This window comes from Neopelma chrysocephalum, unplaced genomic scaffold (assembly GCF_003984885.1).
Source record: "Neopelma chrysocephalum unplaced genomic scaffold, ASM398488v2 Primary Assembly neopelma1_366, whole genome shotgun sequence".
NCBI lineage: Eukaryota > Metazoa > Chordata > Aves > Passeriformes > Pipridae > Neopelma > Neopelma chrysocephalum.
The window spans coordinates 115,745-136,561 of NW_020898030.1; the positions used below are offsets into that span (position 1 = coordinate 115,745).

At 57.6% G+C, this 20,817-nt stretch overlaps 1 protein-coding gene across 1 annotated transcript; it reads left to right on the top strand.

Annotated features, from left to right (window-relative positions):
- Positions 1–2,428: 2,428 nt before the first annotated feature.
- Positions 2,429–19,456, top strand: SLC6A17 (solute carrier family 6 member 17). Its single transcript, XM_027706232.1, has 12 exons — positions 2,429–2,966; positions 10,261–10,666; positions 13,116–13,273; positions 13,508–13,634; positions 14,314–14,495; positions 15,026–15,136; positions 16,186–16,427; positions 16,714–16,906; positions 17,233–17,425; positions 17,665–17,824; positions 18,332–18,494; positions 18,882–19,456. The coding sequence occupies exons 2-12, from the start codon at positions 10,381–10,383 to the stop codon at positions 19,248–19,250; spliced, it is 2,184 nt and encodes a 727-aa protein (XP_027562033.1). The 5' UTR covers positions 2,429–2,966; positions 10,261–10,380; the 3' UTR covers positions 19,251–19,456.
- Positions 19,457–20,817: the final 1,361 nt, after the last annotated feature.

The following is a 20,817-nucleotide window of genomic DNA, read 5'->3' on the forward strand; positions in this document are numbered from 1 at the left end:
TCAAAGGCTGGTTCAGCCCCTCTTAATAAGGTTCCTTGATTTCTCTTTGCTTAAGATCCCCTTAATCAGGTCGCTGGATCTTCTTTTGGTTAATCTGGGTGTGCAGGGAGGTTCCTGCTGCTGGCACTTCCAGCCCAGGGCTCTGTAGCTCCCCTTCCCAGCCCTCCCAGTTTGTGCCCATCTCCCATGGAGATAAATAAAACTCCCCATCTCTGGAAATTAGAGAATTATGGAATCACAGAGTGGTTTGGTTGGAAAGGGACCTTAAGGATCATCTCCTTCCATCCCCTGCCATGGGCAGGGACATCTTCCAGTTTGCTCCAAGCCCCATCCAACCTGGCCTTGGACACTTCCAGGGATGGGGCAGCCACAGCTTCTCTGGGCAACCTGTGCCAGGGCCTGCCCACCCTGTCCTCTGTGTGTCCCCACCGATGTCCTGGATGTCTGTCCTGTCCAAGTCTCCATTTCCCAGCCCAGGCACCATCCTTCCCTTCCACGTGTGCTTCCCCATCAACCAAAAAGGATGATCCCTGGGAAGCACCGTGGCAGGATGCCACATTTAAACCCCAGAGACCACCGAGGAGAGGTCACAAGGAGTGACCACAACCCAGAGCAGCCCTTAGCAGGCTTTGATCCACCTCCCACCTCTTCCAGGCTGGTTTGCATCATTCCTGAACTCCTGAGGTCCATCACCCACTGGGATGTGCAGAGGGACACGGCCACAAGCTGAGCACGCACCAGGGATTTTGCAAGGGGGGGATTTCTGATTTATAAATCACGAGTGTGATGGGTTTATTCCTTTTCCAGCGCTGTGTCGAGCTGGCTTCTCCCTTCCCGGGGCCGGGAAAGGTGCAGGTGTAATGGAGTGTGGCCTCATTCCTCCCCCGGGGCAGCAGGGAGCGCTCCCGCCGCCGGCTCTGGCCGAGCTCCCAAATACCTGCGAGAATTGATCATTCCCTGCCTAATAGGCTGGAAAGGGAAACGGCTCCAAAGGCCAGGAATGTGTATAAACACTGCCATCCAGGAGCTGGAATGGCGCTGGAGCTTTGAATCCTCTGGCATTTGTCTCTTCCAAATGTGGTTTTTCCTCCTGTCAGGGTTTCCCACTGGATGTTGGTACCAGTGTCCCCAGCACCAGTGATGTCCAGGCTCCACTGCTGCGGGTTGGATGAGCTGAATTTGGGTTTTTAGGACCACGAGACTTTACCAATTTCCATGAGGTACTGAACCAGCAATGAACTCCTTTAATAAACTTACACACATTTCTGAGTGTGTAACTGAAGTACCTTTGTAATCCAAGTGAAACACTTTTCACAGGAATTCTAATCAGAATCAAAAGGACAAATTATTACCTATATCATCAAAAATGCTTTACTTCTTACTTTCAAATTGTTACTCCTTTTCCCTGTTTTCCCTGCAGTGAACCAACCGTGGTTTTCCTGATGAACCCAGTGAGGGGTTTTCTGAGGGCAGCACTGAAGCCACAGGGAGGGCTGAGCCCTCCAGGTGTCCTGGACTCTGCTGCCCACGCCAAACATCAAAACTGCCTCAGGGACTGGGAGAAATCAGGCCTAGAGGGCTGAATTTGGGATTTGTTGGACCCGAAGAGCTGTTTGTGCAGAGTATTTCTGCCTTGCCCTGGATAAAATGTGGTGTTATATCCTGCTGTGTCCGCTTGGGATGGAAAGGGGGGTCCTTTTACCTGAGGAATTTTATCATCTGCATTAAAGGTGGATTAAAGGTGCATTAAAGGTGGATTAAAGGTGCATTAAAGGTGGGTTAAAGGTACATTAAGGGTGGGTTAAAGGTATGTTAAAGGTGGGTTAAAGGTGCATTAAAGGTGGGTTAAAGGTACATTAAGGGTGGGTTAAAGGTGCATTAAAGGTGGGTTAAAGGTACGTTAAAGGTGGAGACCTCACAGCACTTCCAGGATCTGAAGGGGTCTACCAGGAAACCAGAGGACTATTCATCAGGAACTGGGGTGACAGAGCAAGGACAAATGGCTTCACACTGAAAAAGGGGGAATTTAGGTGGGAAGGAATTCTTCCCTGGGAGGGTGGGGAGGCCCTGGCACAGGTTGCCTAGAGAAGCTGTGGCTGCCCCATCCCTGGAAGTGTCCAAGGCCAGGTTGGACGGGGCTTGGAGCAACCTGGGCTAGTGGAAGGTGTCCCTGCCTGTGGCAGGGCAGGGAGTGGAACTGGATCTCTAAGGTCCCTTCCAAACCAAACCATTCCACAACAACAGAGGAAAGTGGTGACCAATCCCCCCCCCCCAACACTCTCCTTCCCCGGGGCACCCCTGGGGCCGCTCTTTTGGAGCATTTCAGTGGGTTTTACTTTCTCCCGCAGCCAAGCCGAGCCCACCCCTCGTGCCGGGACTCGACGCTGGTTTTTTTCTAACGCAAGAGCCTCCCTCGGCGCGGGGGGGGGGGTGGCCCGGCACCCCAGCTTTGACGCGCAGCCCTGTGACTCAAGCCTGCGTCAGGGCTGCGTGTCCCTTCCCATTGAGTATTTTTTTAAATTTTTCCTTTTTTTCTCCCCCCCTCCAATTGCTTTCCCGTTTATTTATTTATTTCCCGGGAGCCGAGCGGCGTTACCTCCCTCCCGGCGAAGGGCAGCGGGGCCGGGCGAGCCCAGCGCGCATCCCCCGGGCGGTGGCGGGGCGAGGAGGGGGACGCGGAGCGGAGTCACCGCTACCTCGGAGCTTCACCGCCGCGCCGTGCCGAGCCGTTCCCGGGCACTGCTCCCCTTTTCCCGGTCGCTGCCGCTCCCGTTTGCCCGCTTTCCCGCAGCACCGGGAGCCTCGGACCGGCCCCGCCACCGCCCGGTCTCGCCTCTCCTCCCCCCCCCCCGCACCGGAGCGGGGGGAACCTGGGTGATTTCTACCGGGAATTTGCGCCGTTTCCTTCGGGATCGGGCCGGTTTTTCCCGGGATCGGGTCGGTTTCATCCTCCCCGCAGCGCCAAGGTAAGGATGCTCCCCCCGCTCCCGGGTTCCGCTCCCGGGGATCTCCCCCCTCCCCGGGGGCTCCCGGCTCCGGGTGCCCCCTCCCCACTAAGGGTTGTTTTGAGGGAAAGATGCTCAGGGACGGGTCGGGGGGTTAATGGAGGGTTCACCTCAGCCTGGAGGCATCAGGCGTGGCCCTAAGGGCGGTGGCATCCAGGGCCGGGGGGGACATTGAGAGACAGCAAATGGCTTAAAGCCACCTCGGGGGGCTGGGGGTCACTGGGGGGGTGGCACTGGGTGCCTGCCTGGCTCTTGTTGGTGGGGGGCTCATCCCTTTTGAGGATGGGTGGAAATGCAGCCTCCAGGTTGACCTTGACAATAACATTGGGAGGGGAGAAAGCGTTTGCCTGCGATGAATATTTCGGTCCTGGCCCCTGAAGTGTGTGTGGGGGATGTGTGTGTGTAATTGCCCCTTCTTTTATTTGTTTTTATGCTGCTCCCTGAGCGTGGCTGGTTGGGTTTGAGACAGAAAAATGGGGCTTGGGCTCCTGGTTTTGTGAAATCCCCAATCCTGGGTGTGGGGATGAACCCAAAGGTGTTTTGGGCTTGGCCGGGTCCAAATTTCCATCGCTCCGGGGACATGGGGCTCAGACCCGTGGGGGTATCTGCTCCCAGCTCCTCACAGAGGACCCAGAAGGTGAAATCCTGCTTCCCAGATCATGCCTTGTGTCTGAGGCACCTGAGGTTTGAGTCCATCAGGAGCTGATGCAACTATTTCTGGTCTGGGTAGGAAAAAACCCGGAGCTATTCTCGGCAGGGCAGAGAGTTTCTGGTGAATATTTCTCCAGAGGTGTCAGGACTAGGTCAAGGAACCTGGCTGGGGTTTGACTGCAGCTCAGCTGCTCCAAGGGAAATAAAATGTGGGTCTGAGCTGTCCACTGGGATAAACTGGAGGTGGCTCCTCTAAAATCAATAGGAATTAAAGGGTTTTGGTTTAAACCCAGGGTGACTCCACTGCTACTTCAGGCTTTCACAGAGCAGGGAATCTGGAGTCACGAGGATCAAATTGACCCTAAACCAGATGCTGACCCGCAAATCCAGGCAAAACCACCCCCTTGGGAGGAGAGGCTCTGCTTTTCCCCCATCCTGGGCTGCGTTTGGAATTGTTTGTTTACAAACGTAGCAGCAGCTCCAGGAGTTACAACAGGGAAAAGCAGCGCTGGTGGCGGGATCCGCGTGCCACCCGTTTGGGGCTTTTGGGGATAAATCCTGGCTGGTTTGGGGTTCAGTCTCCAACCCTTGGCTGGAGGGGGTGAGTTACGAGGCATCACCGAGATTGAAGTGGAAAAAGATCATCTGGTGAATCAAGCCGGGCCCTGGAGGGATCATGTGGTGTTGGTTTGCTCTGGTGTCACGTTATTGCAGCTGATGTGTGTTTTCATGATACCAAATGGGACAGGAAAGGAGCCCAGATCCGATGAATCAACGGGCTCCAGTGCTTCGTGACAAACCCAGGTGCTGAGGCTTTGTCCTCCTCCAGGGTCCATCTCACCACCCAGTGGCAAAATGGTCTTTTCCGGAGGTTTCTTGGCACCTGTTGGAGAAACGAGTTGCTGCAATGTGTGAAAACCCTGGGGCTGGACAGGCACCCACCGAGTGGGAAAGACCCCCAGTTCTGGAAGGGGAAGGGCACCCACACCCGGAGCGGGAAGGGAACCCACGTGGCACGGGAAAGGTGCCCTTTGGGTGGGAAGGGCACCCACCTCCAGGGTGGAGCAGGGGCTGGAGCAGCCCCTCCTCTGCTTCCCTTGAGAGGAACGGGGGTTATTTATAACCTCTGGGTGCTTTTCTGGCAGGAGCCAGCGGGGTGGGTGTACGGCAGAAGCGGGGGCAGCTCTGACTCAGCTCAGCTCCTGTGGCACGATGCTGAAGGGGGACGGGGGGTTTGTCTGCGGGGGAGGACACGGAGCCCCTCGAGCCCCTGTGGAGGGCAAATGCCAGCTCCGGGTCATGGAGCTGCTCCAGGACAGGAGTTTGGCTCCCAGGAAAGCTTCTCCTGCGCTCTCCCAGCTCCTCACACCCACCCTACCCGAAGTTTGTGCCTCCCCAGGTGTGGGGGTGAGGAGCAAACACACCCGGTGGCACTGAGTCACCCCGTGTCCTCTAATTAGCCAGGCGCTAATTAGCAGGGCTCGTTATAAAAAGGGGAAAATGGGAGCAGCCCTAATGAGCCCGGATGGCAAAACCCTTCCCTGTGGAGCCAGAGGCCGAGCAGGGAGGAGCAAAGCCCAGCAGCAAATAGGTTTAAGATGGAGGTGTCTTGGAGAAGCCTTTCCTGCTTCCCCCCCCCCCGGTGGAAGGGAATTTTGTGGGAGAGGGGTTCCAGACAGGTCCTTGGGGCAGGGCTGGGGGGGATCAGAGCTGCAACGCTTCTGCCTTGGGCAAAAATCTCCTCTTGGGGCTTTGGAAGCAGAGCTTGGATGCTGCTCGGAGGGTCCTGCCCTTGGTTTCTTGTGGCTTGGAACAGCGGGATGCTTCCCAAAGGCACAATGTCTCCCAAAGGACTGGCTCTGCCAGGGCGATCCCTCTCCCACTGCAGAGGCTCTCCTGGCCATGGGAAGCAGCAAGTAGGGCCTGGAAGGTGTTTTTCCCATGATTTGGGCTCGTGGGAGGTGCACCCTGGGCTCCTTCCCCTCGCCCTCGGCTGTGCGGGACCGAGGGAAAACGGGAGAGGTGATTGTTCCTTCCCTCTCCTCTCTTTCCCGGCCTCGCTGCTTCCTGGGTGACCTTGGATCTGTCCCTTCTCCTCCCTGCTCCAGTCTCCCCATCTGCACAGAACAGCCTGGCCTCGGGGGCAGGATTTCCCTGGCTCTGGGTGTGGGGAGCTGCGAATCGATGCTCAGATCTCCCAGCCCGGTCCTGAGGGAGGATTTCCACCTCCTGAAATCCCTCTGGGCCTCTGCCACCTCTACCTTCCCTGCTCTGTGACCTTGATGGGGTGAGCAGGACCTTCCTGGGCCTGGTGAGCTGGATCCTTCACCAGGAGCTTCGTCAGGAGCATCTTCCCCTCTCCTTCGGGGGGATTTGAGTGGAAGCTCTGCAGCAGCTGAAGGGGGGTTGATGCTGGGACAGGGAGGGACAGCAGAGAGTCCCCAAGGCTTTAAATATTCATTTGGAACTCACCCAATCCCACCTTGTGGTTTTTACCTGCCTCAGTTTCCCTTTATATACCCAAACAGGAGGTAAATGTAGAATTTGGGCACAGGGGAGGAGAAATCTCTCCTTGTCCCATCCTTTGGGCCCAGACTGTGTTGGCAGCTGGGAATCCCCCTCTCCCCCCTGCCTGTCTCTGCCCTCCCAGGCCCAGCTGGAAGCTTTGCTGACCTGGTTCCAGCCTGTTTGTGGCTCCTGGGCTGAGGCAGGACACAGCTCCCAACATCCCTCCCCCACACCTTGGGGTGCTGCTGCAGGGCCGTGGTGCCCTCGGCTCCTGGGGGTCTGCACTCATCCCAAACAGCAGCTTTGCCCCAGTCCATGTTTTTGGGATCAGCGGGAGCCTCTGGGCAGGGATCAAACCCTCTGGGTGTAGCAAAGCAGGAGCTTCTTCAGCCCTGTGTGGGGTGAATCCAGCCTGCTCCATGGAAAACCATGGATCTGCTGCAGTGGTGGCTCAATCCCAAGGCATACAGTCCTTGTGGACCCACCTGGACAGGGGTGGGGAGTGTCACCTGGACAGGGGACAGGGATGAGGGAGTGTCACCTGGACAGGGGATATAGATGGGGAAATGTCACCTGGACAGGGGATGTGGATGGGGAAATGTCACCTGGACAGGGGATATAGATGGGGAAATGTCACCTGGACAGGGGACAGGGATGGGGAGTGTCACTTTGTGCAAGCTGGAGCCCCAGGCTCAGCTCCGGGATCAAGGTTTAAGGAATGGTTGCTTTGCAAGGGGTTGGACATGAAGGAATCCCCTGGGCCCAGGAAAGTGGGACATGGAGCATGAGGAGGGGAGTTGTCCCCAGGGAGAGCCCCAGTGTCTCCCCCTGTAGCTCCCATGGGATGTGTTGGCTGCACTCAGAGACACCAGGACCAACCCCAGCACAAACTGGTCCTTCCCCCGCTCCTGCTGTGGGAAAATCCCTGTTCCCTCTCCAGGGGTGGCAGCAGCTCTGGTTTTACCTGGGCAAAGCCGTGGGTGCAAAGGTAACCCCGGCCTGGCAGCACAAGTGAGGTTCCTGCTCCGGAAGACCCTCATCTGTCTTCTACAGAGAGAGAAAAAAGGCACATTTAAGAAAATTAAGGTCACGAGGACTAAGTAAACAAGCTGAGCCTCCATCTGTCAGTGACAAGGGTTTTCTCTCTCTCTCCAGCCTGGAAAGCTCCTGGTTGTCAGCTGATCTGCCTCGTCTTTCTCACAGGGTGGTTGTTATTTTTGGTGGATGAATTTTTGATTAAATTCCCTTCTCAATCAAAGAAATGCATGGAAATACCTCTCTCGGGTGGATTTGGACTGTGCTTTTCAATTTGAGGGGTGGGGACCTTGGAGCTGATAGGACATGCTGGGGAAAGGAATAGGAAGAGCCCTGCTGGCCTTGCTTTCCCTGGATAGTGCCCCTGTGCTGGGTGGGTTATGGTTCCATGCTGGTTCTGGCTGGGATCATCCCACGGTTCCAGCAGGAATGTGGATGGCAAAGGCTGGGTGAGCTCATGGCATCACTGTCGGGAAGGATCATTTCTCCTTCAGGCCTTGGCAACACCTTCATCCCCAGGCTGGGGCTGAGCCACTGGGAGACAGCAGGATGTTCCCAAGAAAGCCGTGGGGACACTGCCAGAGCCATTCCAGGATCAGGGTTTGGATCTCTGCCATAGTTTCCCCCTCTAGTTCAATTTGGGTGCCTCTCCCACGGGGAGAAAGACTCGTCCCCTGCTCCTTCACCCTCATCCCAGTGTCTGGAGAACCCTTGGCCCAGCTGAACAGCTCTGGCGCCCCAAATCCTTTGGGAATGTTGCTGTCTGGAGGGTCCTCTGAGAGCCCTGGGGCTTTGGAGGTGCTGGAAGGACCTTGCTCCTCCAGGACCTGCTGCCTCTCAGCCCCTCAGAATAACTGTGGGGGGACCTAAACTGAGGTTGAGACCCAGGGTGGGATGTTGTGGGGTCTGGCCTGGCCCAGCACCCCCTGCCCTGGAGCTGGGCACCTCCAAGGGGCTGCTGAGCTGTCCCAGGAGAGCCTTTGGGGATGCCCTGACCGTGGGACACTCTGCTCTGGGGGCTCAGCCAGCTCCTCCTCGCCCGCCTTGGCTCCATCCCTGGAACAAAGGGATTCTTCATCCCCAGGCTGAGCCCTCCCGATGCTCCCGAGGAGCTGAAGCAGCTGCTGAGCAGCCGAGGAGCAGCAAACAGCCCGTGGGGGATTCACCCGGGTCTGCGCAAACCCACACGCAGCCCGATCCAAAGCCGATGGAAATCCCGGCGATCTCCTGACCCTTCCCCTCCCTCCCCACCCCGGGGAGATGCTCCAGCCCCGGGCAGCCACGTGCCCGTAATCGCCACGATCGAGCCGCGAGCGGGTTCTGTGAATGAGCCCTCGTTAGGAAATCACACATCGCCGGCCCGGCCTTGAAAGGATAATTTAAACGGATAATTTAAGCGGCTTCTCCGGAGGAGCCGGATCCGGGAAAGATGTGGAGCCGAGACGGTTGCCTGGCAACAGATGCAGCCGACAGCCGAAAATAGATTTTTTTTTTTTTTGTAATAGGAACAAGGCCTGGCAAAGGGGGAACTTTCTTCAGGGGTGAAAAAGCACCGAGGTGAAGGCGAGGGAGGGTGAGGTTTCCTGCTGCTGCTGCTCTGCCCCATATGGGGATGTCAGTGCCCTGGTGGGGAAGGGGCTCTGCTGCTGTGACTGGGGGCTGGATTGGATCAAAAATGTTTGTCCAAAGGCAAGAAGAGCTGGGAAAGGCTCTGGAAAATCATGGAGGCAGAAGGGACAGCGGGAGGCCCACCTTGCATTATCCATCCTCCATCCCAGTACGGACGAGGGTTGGTTTTCCCAAGGCCGAGGGGGTGTTTGGGCAATGTCACCTGGGAGAGGCCACCGGGGGCTTGGACGAGCTTGGAGCTGACTGAGAAAGCCCCCAGGCTGGGGGGATGGTGCTGCAGCAGGGCCAGGGTGGGATCATTCCCTGGGTGTGGCACCAGAGCTCTGCCAGGACCCAGCAACCAGCCGTGTGTCCCCTGGGAAACAGGGATGGAGAGGATGGAAAAGAAGGAAGCCTGGCTCTTCAGGAGAGTCATTTTTGCAAGATGAGGCGGTTGTTGTGGGGTTTCTGTATTTTCTCCCCACTTGGTGAAGCACCACAGTCCCAGCTGGGTTGGGAGCTGCCAGTCACACCCCAGTTCTCCCAGTATGGAGAGGAGGGACACGGTGCTTTCCCAGCACCATGGGGATCCCAGCAGAGCACATTCCCACAGCGTTCCTGAGATATTCGAGGTGGGAATGAGACCTGCAGGGCTGAGCCAGGTTGTGGAGGTGCCTCCATGCAGGATCACTCCTCCTGGCCCAGGCTGGAAGCTGGGAAGCAGGAGGGGCTGGGATTGATGGCTTGGCCTTGGCTGCTGTTCTCCGCTGTAAAGCTGCCTGGAAGATTTAACGTCAGGCTCCAAGGATTTTATGTCACTCCTGATAATGTCCTGGGATGGAGAGATATCCTGGGTGTTTGTCACTGTCCCCTGAAAGCTTCCAAGTTGTCATGGAACTTATCCAGGGCTCTGCCAATGGCCAGGAGGGGAGGGAGTGGGACAGGGAGGGCAGGGCCTTGGCCAGAGCTGGAGTTGGTGTCAGTGGGGTTCAGCTGCTGCCTGGGGGTGTTGGAGGGGCAAGAGGTGTCACAGTGATGTGAGCAGCTCCATCACTTGTCCCTGTCCTCTGGAGCCCAGGGAAATTCCCTGCTGGGAGTCACAGGAGGCCCTTCTCCATGAATGAGAGAAGCTGTGGCTGCCCAACCCTGGAAGTGTCCAAGGCCAGCTTGGACAGGGCTTGGAGCAACCTGGGCTAGTGGAAGGTGTCCCTGCCCATGGCAGGGGGTGGGACTGGATGAGCTTTAAGGTCCCTTCCAACCCAAACCATCCTGGGATTCTCCAATGCTCCACCGGGGAGCTGCTCCTGGTCCATCCTTCATGGAGAAGGGGACGCTCCTGGTTCAGACCCCAAGGATGGGATGATGGAAACCCTTCTCCCCCAGTGCTGCTGGTCCCATCAGAGGATAAAACAAACCCAACCCCCCCCGTTGACCCCTCCCCTTCCCCACCCAGGTCCTGCTGATGACGAGGAGGTGAGGCTGAGCTGCAGCTCACACCGGCGCCGTTCCCTGTGGGACCTTCATCTCCTTCCCTCGCCCCGTCCCACCCCCGGGACCACCCGGAGCCGCCCCGATGCCCAAGAACAGCAAAGTGACGCAGCGGGAGCACAGCAGTGAACATGTCACCGAGTCGGTGGCCGACCTGCTGGCCCACCAGGAGCCCGTGGACTACAAACGCAGCGTCCTCAACGTGACGGGAGGGGAGGCCTGGGACAAGCAGAAGGAGGGGGAGGAGGACCTGGATGCGGAGAGGCCGGCCTGGAACAGCAAACTCCAGTATATCCTCGCCCAGATCGGCTACTCCGTGGGGCTGGGCAACGTCTGGCGCTTCCCCTACCTCTGCCAGAAGAATGGAGGAGGTGAGACCCGGGGCAGGGGTGGGATCAGCCCTTGGAGAGGGGGATAGGGCCCAGTTCTGCCCCGCCGCACATCGGGGCGTGGGTGCTGGGGCAGGACAGGGGTTATTTGGGCTCTAAAGTGGGTTATTTGGGCTCTGAAGGTGGAAAGGGACAGCCAGGAGTTGTGCTGAGTTGTTGGAATCTCCTGGACAGCCTCTTCCTAAAGGTTGTCCACCTGCCCACTCCAAAGTCAAGGTGAATCCCAGGGCGGGAGCCAGGATTTCTTGCTGCAGCTCCTGATTCCTGCTGGGGCAATTTTGTAAACTAGGGGGAAAAATGGGAAGAGAGAATCCCTCCATTTGCCTGGGTCCTGAAGCCACATTGTCCAGACTCCCATCCCTTCCCAAATCCTCCTTCCACCAGCCCATTCTCTCATCCCACCCCGTGCCTCCTCCTTGGGCTCCCAGGAGCAGCCCAGAGGGCCAGGCCTCGTCCAGCTGTGCTGAGACCCACCACCCTTCATGGCACTGATGACTGGGTGGGTCCCTCATCATTAACCCAAACCCAGCCCCTCCCCAGCAGTGCTGCCAGGGGCCAGGACCAGCCCAGGGCTCCCATCTCCCCCCGAGCATTCCGTGTTCCCGGCGTGTCATCCCTTGTGCCCCCGGCCCCACAGCTGGAAAAGCTGCAGCACCCTAATAACTAAAACATCTCCAGTCGTCACTAGGATGAGTCATCCTGCCAAATGTGCAGTCAGCACTCCTTTCCCTTTCCCTTTCCCTTTCCCTTTCCCTTTCCCTTTCCCTTTCCCTTTCCCTTTCCCTTTCCCTTTCCCTTTCCCTTTCCCTTCCCCTTCCCTTTCCTTTTTCTTTAGCCCAGGTGGCCTCATCTCTCTGTCCCATGGGGCAGACACTGATTTTCTGCCTTTTCTCCCCCCCCTTGGCTGGGATTCCCCCCGGGCTGTGGTGTGGTGCCAGCCAGCGGGATGCAGGAGGTCGGGAGGGATGGACAGAGCATTCCCAGCCGTGCTGAGCAGCCCCGGGATGTGGTGGTGGCTGCTGCTTCTCTCCTGCTCCCCGAGCAGGTGCCTGCGGGGGAGGACGGCTGTGCCGGGAGCAGGATGGGCTGGAGCCAAATTCCCAGCACTCGGTGTGCCAGGAGCTGGCACGGGCCGGCCCTGGTGCTGCTGAGCACGGTGATGCACAGGCTTGAACTGGTGCCCAGCTTCCCAGACATCACAGCAAGAAAGTCTCCAATACTGGACACATTTCCATGTGAACGTGTCCGTCTGTCTCAGGCCGGGATGCTCGGGAGGGCATTGCAGAGATGGGATGCTCGTGATCCTTCCTGAATTCCACCAGCCCCAGCTCTGCTCCCCGCCTCTCCTTTCCCCCTCTCCATCACCCGGAGCTGCTGCACCTCAGTTTCGCTCCACCTGCATTTCTAACACGTGATCCCAACCTCTGGATTTGCAGAGCCCCTGCTCAGAGCAGCATCAGCCGCTCCAGGTCCCGGCCGGGGCCGGGGGGTGGTGGCTGTCACCGAGGTGTCAATCCAGCCGGGAATTTTCGCTGCCCTGCCAGAGGGAGCCACGTGCTCCCGAGCCGATCCCGGCTCCTGGCAGGAGGCTGGAGTCGTTCATCAGCTGCAGCGTTGAGTCATCGCATCCTTTACGGTCACTTGGCCGAGCCTCGGGAGCCCCTGGTTCCTCTCCAGCCTCAACAATCAGACAGAGATTCACCGACTTCTTGCTCTCAGTTGTGCCTCCCCCGCCAGAGGATTGTGCTCTGCCCCAGCTGGCAGTGGGGTGGTGGGTGCTGCTCTTTGGGATGTGTTGGGGCTTGGACAGATGAGCACAGGCAGGACCCGGGGAACAGGAGGGTCCTGCCTCCCCCTGTGCCCTCTGTGCCCGGGGATGTGGCCATGTCCCCATGGATTGGCTCCTGGAGGGGTGTCCTTGCACATGGGGTGTCTATGGACGATGGGGGTCTTTGTGTGCTTTGGGGTCAATCCCACATGTCCCCACACTGGCAGGGGGTGTTGCACCCTTTCCTTCCACACGTATGTTTGCTCCTCTCCACAGATTCTCTGCTGGCCAGGCTCTAGTCTTCATTCCCAGATCATGGAATCACTTAGGTTGGAAAAGCCCTCTAAGACCACCAAGCCAAACCCAGCACTGCCATCCTCACTACTAACCCCTGTCCCCAGGTGTCACATCCACACACCTGTTAAACCCCTCCAGGGATGGTGACTCCACCTCTGCCCTGGGCAGCTGTGCCAGGGCCTGACCACCCTTTCCATGGAGAAATTGTACCTGACATCCAATCTAAACCTTCCCTGGTGCAACCTGAGGCCATTTGCAAAGGAGCTGATGGACCAGGCAGAGCCTGTCCCTGCCTGTCCATCCCTGTTCCGTGTCCTTGGGAACAGAGAGAGAGGGGTCCATGACGACCTTTCTCGCCCCTTCCAGGTGCCTACTTGGTCCCATACCTGGTCCTGCTCATCATCATCGGGCTCCCCCTGTTCTTCCTGGAGCTGGCAGTGGGGCAGCGGATCCGCAGGGGCAGCATCGGAGTCTGGAATTACATCTGTCCCCGCCTGGGGGGCATTGGCTACGCCAGCTGCCTGGTGAGTGCGCCCTGGGGAGCCCCCAGACCCCACCTCGGGCTGTGTGGGGTGGAACCAAACCCCATGGGGAGGTTTGAGAGGTCAAGGGGTGTGTTTCCAGCTCCACTCATGGGCTGGTTTGGGGATGGGCCCGTCCCCTGATCCCTGCACCTCCATCTCTGCCCGGTGGGAGGGTGGGGACAGTGTCACTGCCCTGTGATTTGAGGCCGTGTCCTCTCTCCCTCCTCCCCCCAGGTGTGTTTTTTTGTCGGTCTCTATTACAACGTCATCATCGGCTGGAGCATCTTCTACTTCTTCAAGTCCTTCCAGTACCCCCTGCCCTGGAGCGAGTGTCCCCTCGTGAAGAACGGCTCAGTGGCCAGTAAGGAACAGCCCTGGGGCCGGGGGGGCTCAGCTGGGAGGGAGCAGCTCCCAGAGAAGGGGGCTGGGGGCACTGGGGACCCCCAACACCTGTAGCTGTCACAGGTTGAGGTGTCTCCTGGGGCACTGAGTCCTCTCTGCTCGCCCTGAGCACATGGAGAGCTCTCCCTTGCTGACGAGGCTGTTGGAAGATGTTAATTATGGGCTCTTGATGAATGAGGTTGGATGAGGGCCTTCCACACTCTCTGTCCCCACTAGTGGGATTTAGTGCCAGTTTGGGAATCCACAGTGTGGATTTTCAGGCTTCCTCAGTACTTGAGGCCAGGATCTGATCCAGGACCTGGCTGTTCCATTGGTGCCCGACCGAGACACTGATGGAGCTAATGGTGTTTAATATCATCTGAGCACCTCCTTGGGACACTCTGAGGGGGTTATATATAGCAAATAAAAATGTCTCTCCCTGTATTTAATATCTAATTTCCACCTGGTAATGGTTTTATGTTCTGTCTCTTATTTTTCCTGTTGAAAACAAACCCCATTAATTCCTGCCTCTTAGCTTCCAGAGGTGCCTCCCTTCCCTGGCCTGCTCCGGCGGGTTTTCCACATTAGATCAACCCCAAGAGGCAGTGGGTGACTGTCCCCCAGCCCCCTCATGCTCTCCTGTCCCTGCTCTGTTGCAGTTGTGGAGACAGAATGTGAGAGGAGCTCGGCCACCACCTACTTCTGGTACCGGGAGACCCTGGACATCTCCAACTCCATCTCGGAGAGCGGGGGGCTCAACTGGAAGATGACCCTGTGTCTGTTGGTGGCCTGGAGCCTTGTTGGCCTGGCCATGATCAAAGGCATCCAGTCCTCTGGGAAGGTGGGTATTGGTGGCCCCCTGAGCCTGGCTGGGCCCTGTGCTCAGGGCAGGAGCCTCCCACCTCAGTCTCACTTTAATTGGGATGTCAAACGTCTCCTTTGATGTTTGGTTTCAAGTGCTTCAGGTGCTCTGGAAGCGGGAGGTGGCCAGGGGAGGATGGAGAGACCCTTCCTCCTGGTCTGGGGGAGCTGGGGGGTGCTGTGACCCTTGGGATGCTCACACCCACTGCACAGTTGGGGCCATCTCCGGGGGGGTCCAGAATAAGATCAAAAGAGAGTGTAAGGAAGATGTTCAGTCCAACCTGCAGCCAGGGATCAGCCAGGGCAGCAAATCCACCTGAGCTCCAGCACTGGGAACATCCTGCTCCGAGGGGTCCCACGGCTGCCTGAGGAACAAACCTCACCCTGGGGTGGGAAACCCCCCTGGGTGGGAAACCCCCCTTTCTCCCCAGTTTGCTGCCCGCGGGTGGGACAGGGAGGTGGCTGGGTGGGAAACGAGGCTGTGCCCGTGTTGGATCCCTCTCGCTCCAGGTGATGTACTTCAGCTCCCTCTTCCCCTACCTGGTGCTGGTTTGCTTCTTGGTGCGGGGACTTCTCCTGCGTGGGGCAGTGGATGGGATCATGCACATGTTCACACCCAAGGTGAGAGCCCCCAGACCCTAAACAGCTTCTCCTCCTGGCTGGTCACACCCTATTTTCCCTCAGTTTTCTTATTCCTCTTATTAGTTCCCTATATTTCCCTCATTTTCCTCCCCACCCTAAAAATGAGAGTGCCAACCCCAAACCACCTCGGGGGTCCTGATAGGTCATCAGCACCCAAAGTTTAGGGTGTGGCCAGGACAGCCAAGAGCCTCACAAACTCACCCCCCTCAGCATCACCCTGTCCCCCTCAGCTGCCCAGACACCAGGGTGGGGGGTGCCCAAGGCCAAATATAAATATAAAGACTTCATGGAACGACTCTGTCTGGCAGCAAAACCTCTGCTGGTGGTATGTGCCTATTAATTAAGCAGCTAATTAATTAATTAAGCAGAGATGTAGATGAATCAGCTCAGCCGACAAGGCTGTTGGAAGATATTAATTATGGGCTCTTGACAAATGATGCTGGGAGGCCTCCAGGCTGCAGCTCTGGCTCCTGGGAGAGGGGGGATGTTGTTGGGGGGGATTGGGAGTTAAAAACAAATTCCCCCCAGCCAGGATGTTGGATTTCCCGTGCTCCATGTGCTCTGGAAGGAGGAGGTGGCCAGGGAAGGATGGAGACACATCGCTGGGTGGATTGTGGCTCCCTGGGGTGGGGGGACAGGGACACCCCTCCCCAGGGCAGCTGGGTCTCTGCTGGGAAGCTGCAGGGCTTTGCACTGGGAGATGGAGCAGCCAGGTCAGGCCCTGGGGCAGGTGGAGCACCCAGAGGCAGGGTCAGCTCAAACCTGTGCCTGACCTCCCCACGCCCCTGTGGGAAAGAGAAGGACTTGTGAGTGCTGGGTGATGACCTGACTGTGGTAGATCGTGGAAGTCCCAGAATGGTTTGGGTTGGAAGGGACCTTAAAGATCATCTCATTCCACCCCCCATCAAAATGCTCCCAAACCAGCCCAGTTTGGAGGCACAGCAGCCTTTTAGTGGAGCTCTGGCTCCACTGGGGTGAGCAGTGGGGTCACCAGACCACTGAACTTCTTCTCCTGTCTTCCTCCCAAGCTGGACAAGATGCTGGACCCCCAGGTGTGGCGGGAGGCAGCCACGCAGGTTTTCTTTGCCCTGGGCCTGGGCTTTGGGGGGGTCATCGCCTTCTCCAGCTACAACAAGCAGGACAACAACTGCCACTTCGACGCCACCCTCGTGTCCTTCATCAACTTCTTCACGTCCGTGCTGGCCACCCTGGTGGTGTTTGCTGTGCTGGGCTTCAAGGCCAACATCATGAACGAGAAATGTGTGGTGGAGTAAGAGCTGGGTTTGATTTGTTTGGGGTGGGCAGGTCTTTGCTGCTGCTGGTGGCGGTGGCTCTGGAGGCAACAGAGGAAGTGCTCTGGAGTTGGGTGATCCTGGGTTTTGGTGGACACAAGTTCCTGATGGCCAAGACTTGTATTTCTAGAGATGACCCACTGAGGGAGTTGGGCATTCAGCTCTTCCAGCCTAAAATCCAGCCCTAAGATGGGCTCCTAGTCTGCAAACTGCAGGTAAATCCAACACATCTCACGCCACCTGAGAGGTTCTGTTGTCCCTTAGGAATGCTGAGAAGATCCTGGGCTACCTGAACACCAACGTGCTGAGCCACGACCTCATCCCACCCCACGTGAACTTCTCCCACCTCACTGCCAAGGACTACAACGAGATGTACAGGGTGATCATGACGGTGAAAGAGGGGCACTTCAAGGAGCTGGGCTTGGACGCCTGCCTGCTGGAGGACGAGCTCAACAAGGTACCTGGTGGCACTCCCAGGAGCTCACCCACACCCATTGCCCCTCCCCGTGTCAATCCTGGGCACGTGGATCTGGAAAAACTTCTTTTAGAGACCCTCCATGGCTGGGAATCCACATCCTTGTGGTTTTCCCCTTGTGGTCCCTCCTGGGCTCGGGGTAAGGTCTGTCCATAGCAAGTCTTGCAGGGTCGTCACCAGCAGCAGACTGGGGGTTTTCTTTCCTTGAGGACTGGTTCAGGGAGGGAGACCTGAGCCATTCAGGGCCTTGAAGTCTGTGTCCCTGACGTGTTTCTTCTCATCTGTCTGTCCCGTGTCCCCTTCAACAGTCGGTGCAAGGGACTGGCCTGGCCTTCATCGCCTTCACTGAAGCCATGACCCACTTCCCAGCCTCACCCTTCTGGTCCGTCATGTTCTTCCTGATGCTGATCAACCTGGGCCTGGGCAGCATGATCGGGACCATGTCAGGCATCACCACCCCCATCATCGACACCTTCAAGGTGCGCAAGGAGGTGTTCACAGGTGAGGGCCTTTCTCCTGCAACCTCCTGGGGAAGGGGTGGGGGGTCCCCGTTGCCCTGAGGAGACATTCCAGGAGAGTGTGGACACAGTGGATGTGAACTGGGCCTTGCTAATGTAGGGAATAGGCCTTGGTGCCCGTCAGGGGGGTTTGCTGCCCACTCCAATGCAGGGAATGGACCTTGTGGTGGTCTTGGTTCTGCTCGGGGGGCTCTGCTGACCACCCCTATTTGCTCCCCACAGTCGGTTGCTGCATCTTCGCCTTCCTGGTGGGGCTGATCTTTGTGCAGCGCTCTGGGAACTACTTTGTCACCATGTTTGATGATTACTCAGCCACGCTGCCTCTCACCGTCGTGGTGATCCTGGAGAACATCGCTGTGGCCTGGATTTATGGCACCAAAAAGTAAGGAATCTGTACAGCAAAAGGAATAACTGTGCTGTGACTCCCGGCTAAAAAACCCCTCCTTCCAGCTCTTTTCCATACGGCTTCTTCTCCAAGAGAAAAGCTCAGTTCACCTTGATCCTCCTGCCCTGCCCTGGTGTAACCCAGCCCCAGGAGCAGGTTCTTTTTGTGGGTATCTCCTGTTGGTTGTGGTGCCCCGTCCCCCGAGATCGACCTTTTTTCTGAGGTTTCCACGTCCTTCTGGAAAGACACCTTGTTCCCCCCAGTGCTTCTTGTTGTTCCTGAGTTGGTCAGAGCAAAGGAGGCTCTGGATAATGCTCAAAAGGCCTTTTCCTTAGGAGTTTCCCACAAGTCCTACAGGCTTGAGGGATACTGAGATGCTCCCCAGGACCAGCTGGATTCTACTTCAGGCTCTGCCTTGAGCACAGTTTACAACAGGGGCCCCTGGGAGGGAGTTTGTCCCTTGGAGGTGGGGAGAACAGCAGGATTCCATCTCTTCCCTGGCAGGTTCATGCAGGAGCTGACGGAAATGCTGGGATTCCGGCCCTACCAGTTCTACTACTACACCTGGAAGTACGTGTCCCCCATCTGCATGGCCGTGCTCATGACCGCCAGCATCATCCAGCTGGGAGTCAGCCCCCCGGGATACAGCGCCTGGATCAGGGAGGAGGTGAGCACGGCCCCCCTCCCCATCCCAGGGGTCCTGGCTGAGCAGGGGAGAGCTGCAACTACCCCGTTCCTCCCACCTCTGCTCCCCTCTCCTGGGTGACCTCCCGCTCACCCTCTGCGAGCAGCGGCGTTTGTCCACCCGGCCCAGACATCTCCACCCAGTTCTGACCACGGAACGAAGTTTGAGTGTGGACTGTGGTTGATCTCTGTGGGCAGTACCATGTCCTTCCCCTCGATTTGAACCCACTTTCTGCCAGCTCCAGGTGTCCCTGAGGATGGAGTCTTGCAGGAGGCAGCAGGAATTGTCTCAGGAATTCAGAGCCGTGGTACCTGGTGGGCATCGCCTTTGCTGTGACAGCCCCGTGACATTAATATCTGTTCCTTCCAGGCTGCCGAGAAGTTCCTGTTCTACCCAACCTGGGCCATGGCCATCCTCATCTCCCTGATCATCCTGGCGTCCCTCCCCCTGCCCCTGGTCTTCATCCTCCGGCAGTTCCACCTCGTGTCCGACGGCTCCAACGCCCTCTCCGTCACCTACAAGAAGGGCCGGATGATGAAGGACATCTCCAACTTGGAAGACAACGACGAGACCCGTTTCATCCTGAGCAAAGTGCCCAGCGAGACCCCGTCCCCCATGCCCACCCACCGCTCCTACCTGGGGCCCGGCAGCAATTCCCCCATGGAAATGAGCAGCGCTCCCAACGGACGCTACGGGAGCGGGTACCTCCTGGCCAGCACCCCCGAGTCCGAACTGTGACGGCCCCCTGCCCGCCACCCCCGCCGGGAGAGGAGGGCACCGGGGAGTGGATCCTGGCTGTCCAGGCAACGGGAAAAAAATTCATTAATAAGGAAGACGAAGAAGAAACCCCTCTTAAAATCATAACCCAAAGCAGCCGTTCGTAAGGTGACACCGGGAAGGAGGGATTGAGGGAGGGGCAGGACTCCTCCGACAACCCTCGGCTGGAAGGCAGGACCCCCCGGGACCGCCCCCGGGGAAGGGAGGAGGAGCAAGAGACGCTGCAACACCTTTCCGAGAGTCGTTCTCAAATCTGAAGCAAGGAATCTCTTTTCTAAGCAGCTGATGGTTGGAACAAGGACCTGGAGGCAGGTTGGGAAGCCAACCCCGCTCCCTCCTGTCGCCCAGCGCTCTTCCCTCCTGTCTTTGTCCCTTATCCGGGAGGAGTCATGGCCTTATTCCAACGAGCACAATTTAACCCTCGATGTTCAGAGCACAAAAAGGTGCTGTTGTTGTCACCATCGTTGTTGTTGTTGTATCTCCTGTAGGTTTTTATAGCTGTGGACACACCCAAATGACCCCCAAAATCCTGACCAGGGTTGGCAGGGAGCAGCACGGGGGTGGCTGGGACTGTGGATGGTGGATCCTTGGAATCTTTGTTGCCACCAGCACGGGAACAAGTGGCTGGGGGTTGTTTGGAGGCATGGAGATGTCATGGCTATGGGATGAAGTGGCAGATTTTGTGTTGAGTGGCAGAAAGACTTTTGAAGGGACAGTGGTTTGGGTGTGTGAGCGTTGTGGGGTCTGGCTGGGGGAGAGGAGTCTCTCCTGGAGTTACTCCTCACGTGTGGGATGTTCTGCTGAACCAAAATCCCTGGCATGGTGACCGTCTCCTCTTGCTCCTCTCTTCAGATGGCCCAGAGGGACACCCAGAGAAGCTGTGGGACATCCAGTCCTGTCACAGTCCTGGTTTAGCTCTCAGGAAACCACCCCCTGATTTACCTCCCGTGCTCCTCCAGCCAAGGGGAGCTGGGCAGTGACTCTCTCTGGACTTGCCTCCTCATTTCTCCTCCTGTTCCCTTTGACCCCCCTTTGGAGGTCCTGTTGCACCCCCACAGGAGCTCACCAGCTTCTGGATGGGGGTGACCAATTTTTGGGGACCACAGGCATCCGTGGAGCAGCAGCTGTTGGGAGTCCCAGGAGTGGGAGATCCCAGATCTCCTTGGCTCTCGATGAGGTTGGTGAGCCCCTGCTAGAGCCCAGGGGCCTCTGTTGCGCCCATCCGTGGTTTTTTTGGGGGATCAGATTGATGTGACTTCACGTTGTTTCTCCCCAGGTTGTTTGGGAAAGGGTGGGATCTCCCAGCTCTGAGTCTCTCCCACTGGGACTGGGGCTCATTTCCCTAAATGCCACAGGCAGCCAAGCACTTCTGCCAAGGGTCCCTGGCACATTCCCCCTTTCCCAGTGGGGATAGGGAGGCAGCAGCCTGCTTGGGCTCTCTCTCCCTCTCAGCACTTTGCTGTGGCCTCCAAAAGCTGGGGGAGCACCTCATCCTCGGTCCTGCTGGGCTTGGGTCATGCACGAAGGT

Bases quoted from the DNA above. Each gene is read 5' to 3' on its own strand.
- SLC6A17 (XM_027706232.1), top strand. From the start codon at position 10,381: ATGCCCAAGAACAGCAAAGTGACGCAGCGGGAGCACAGCAGTGAACAT. The intron at 13,635-14,313 runs GTAAGGAACAGC...GCTCTGTTGCAG, and splicing joins GAAGAACGGCTCAGTGGCCA to TTGTGGAGACAGAATGTGAG. The intron at 18,495-18,881 runs GTGAGCACGGCC...TGTTCCTTCCAG, and splicing joins GCGCCTGGATCAGGGAGGAG to GCTGCCGAGAAGTTCCTGTT.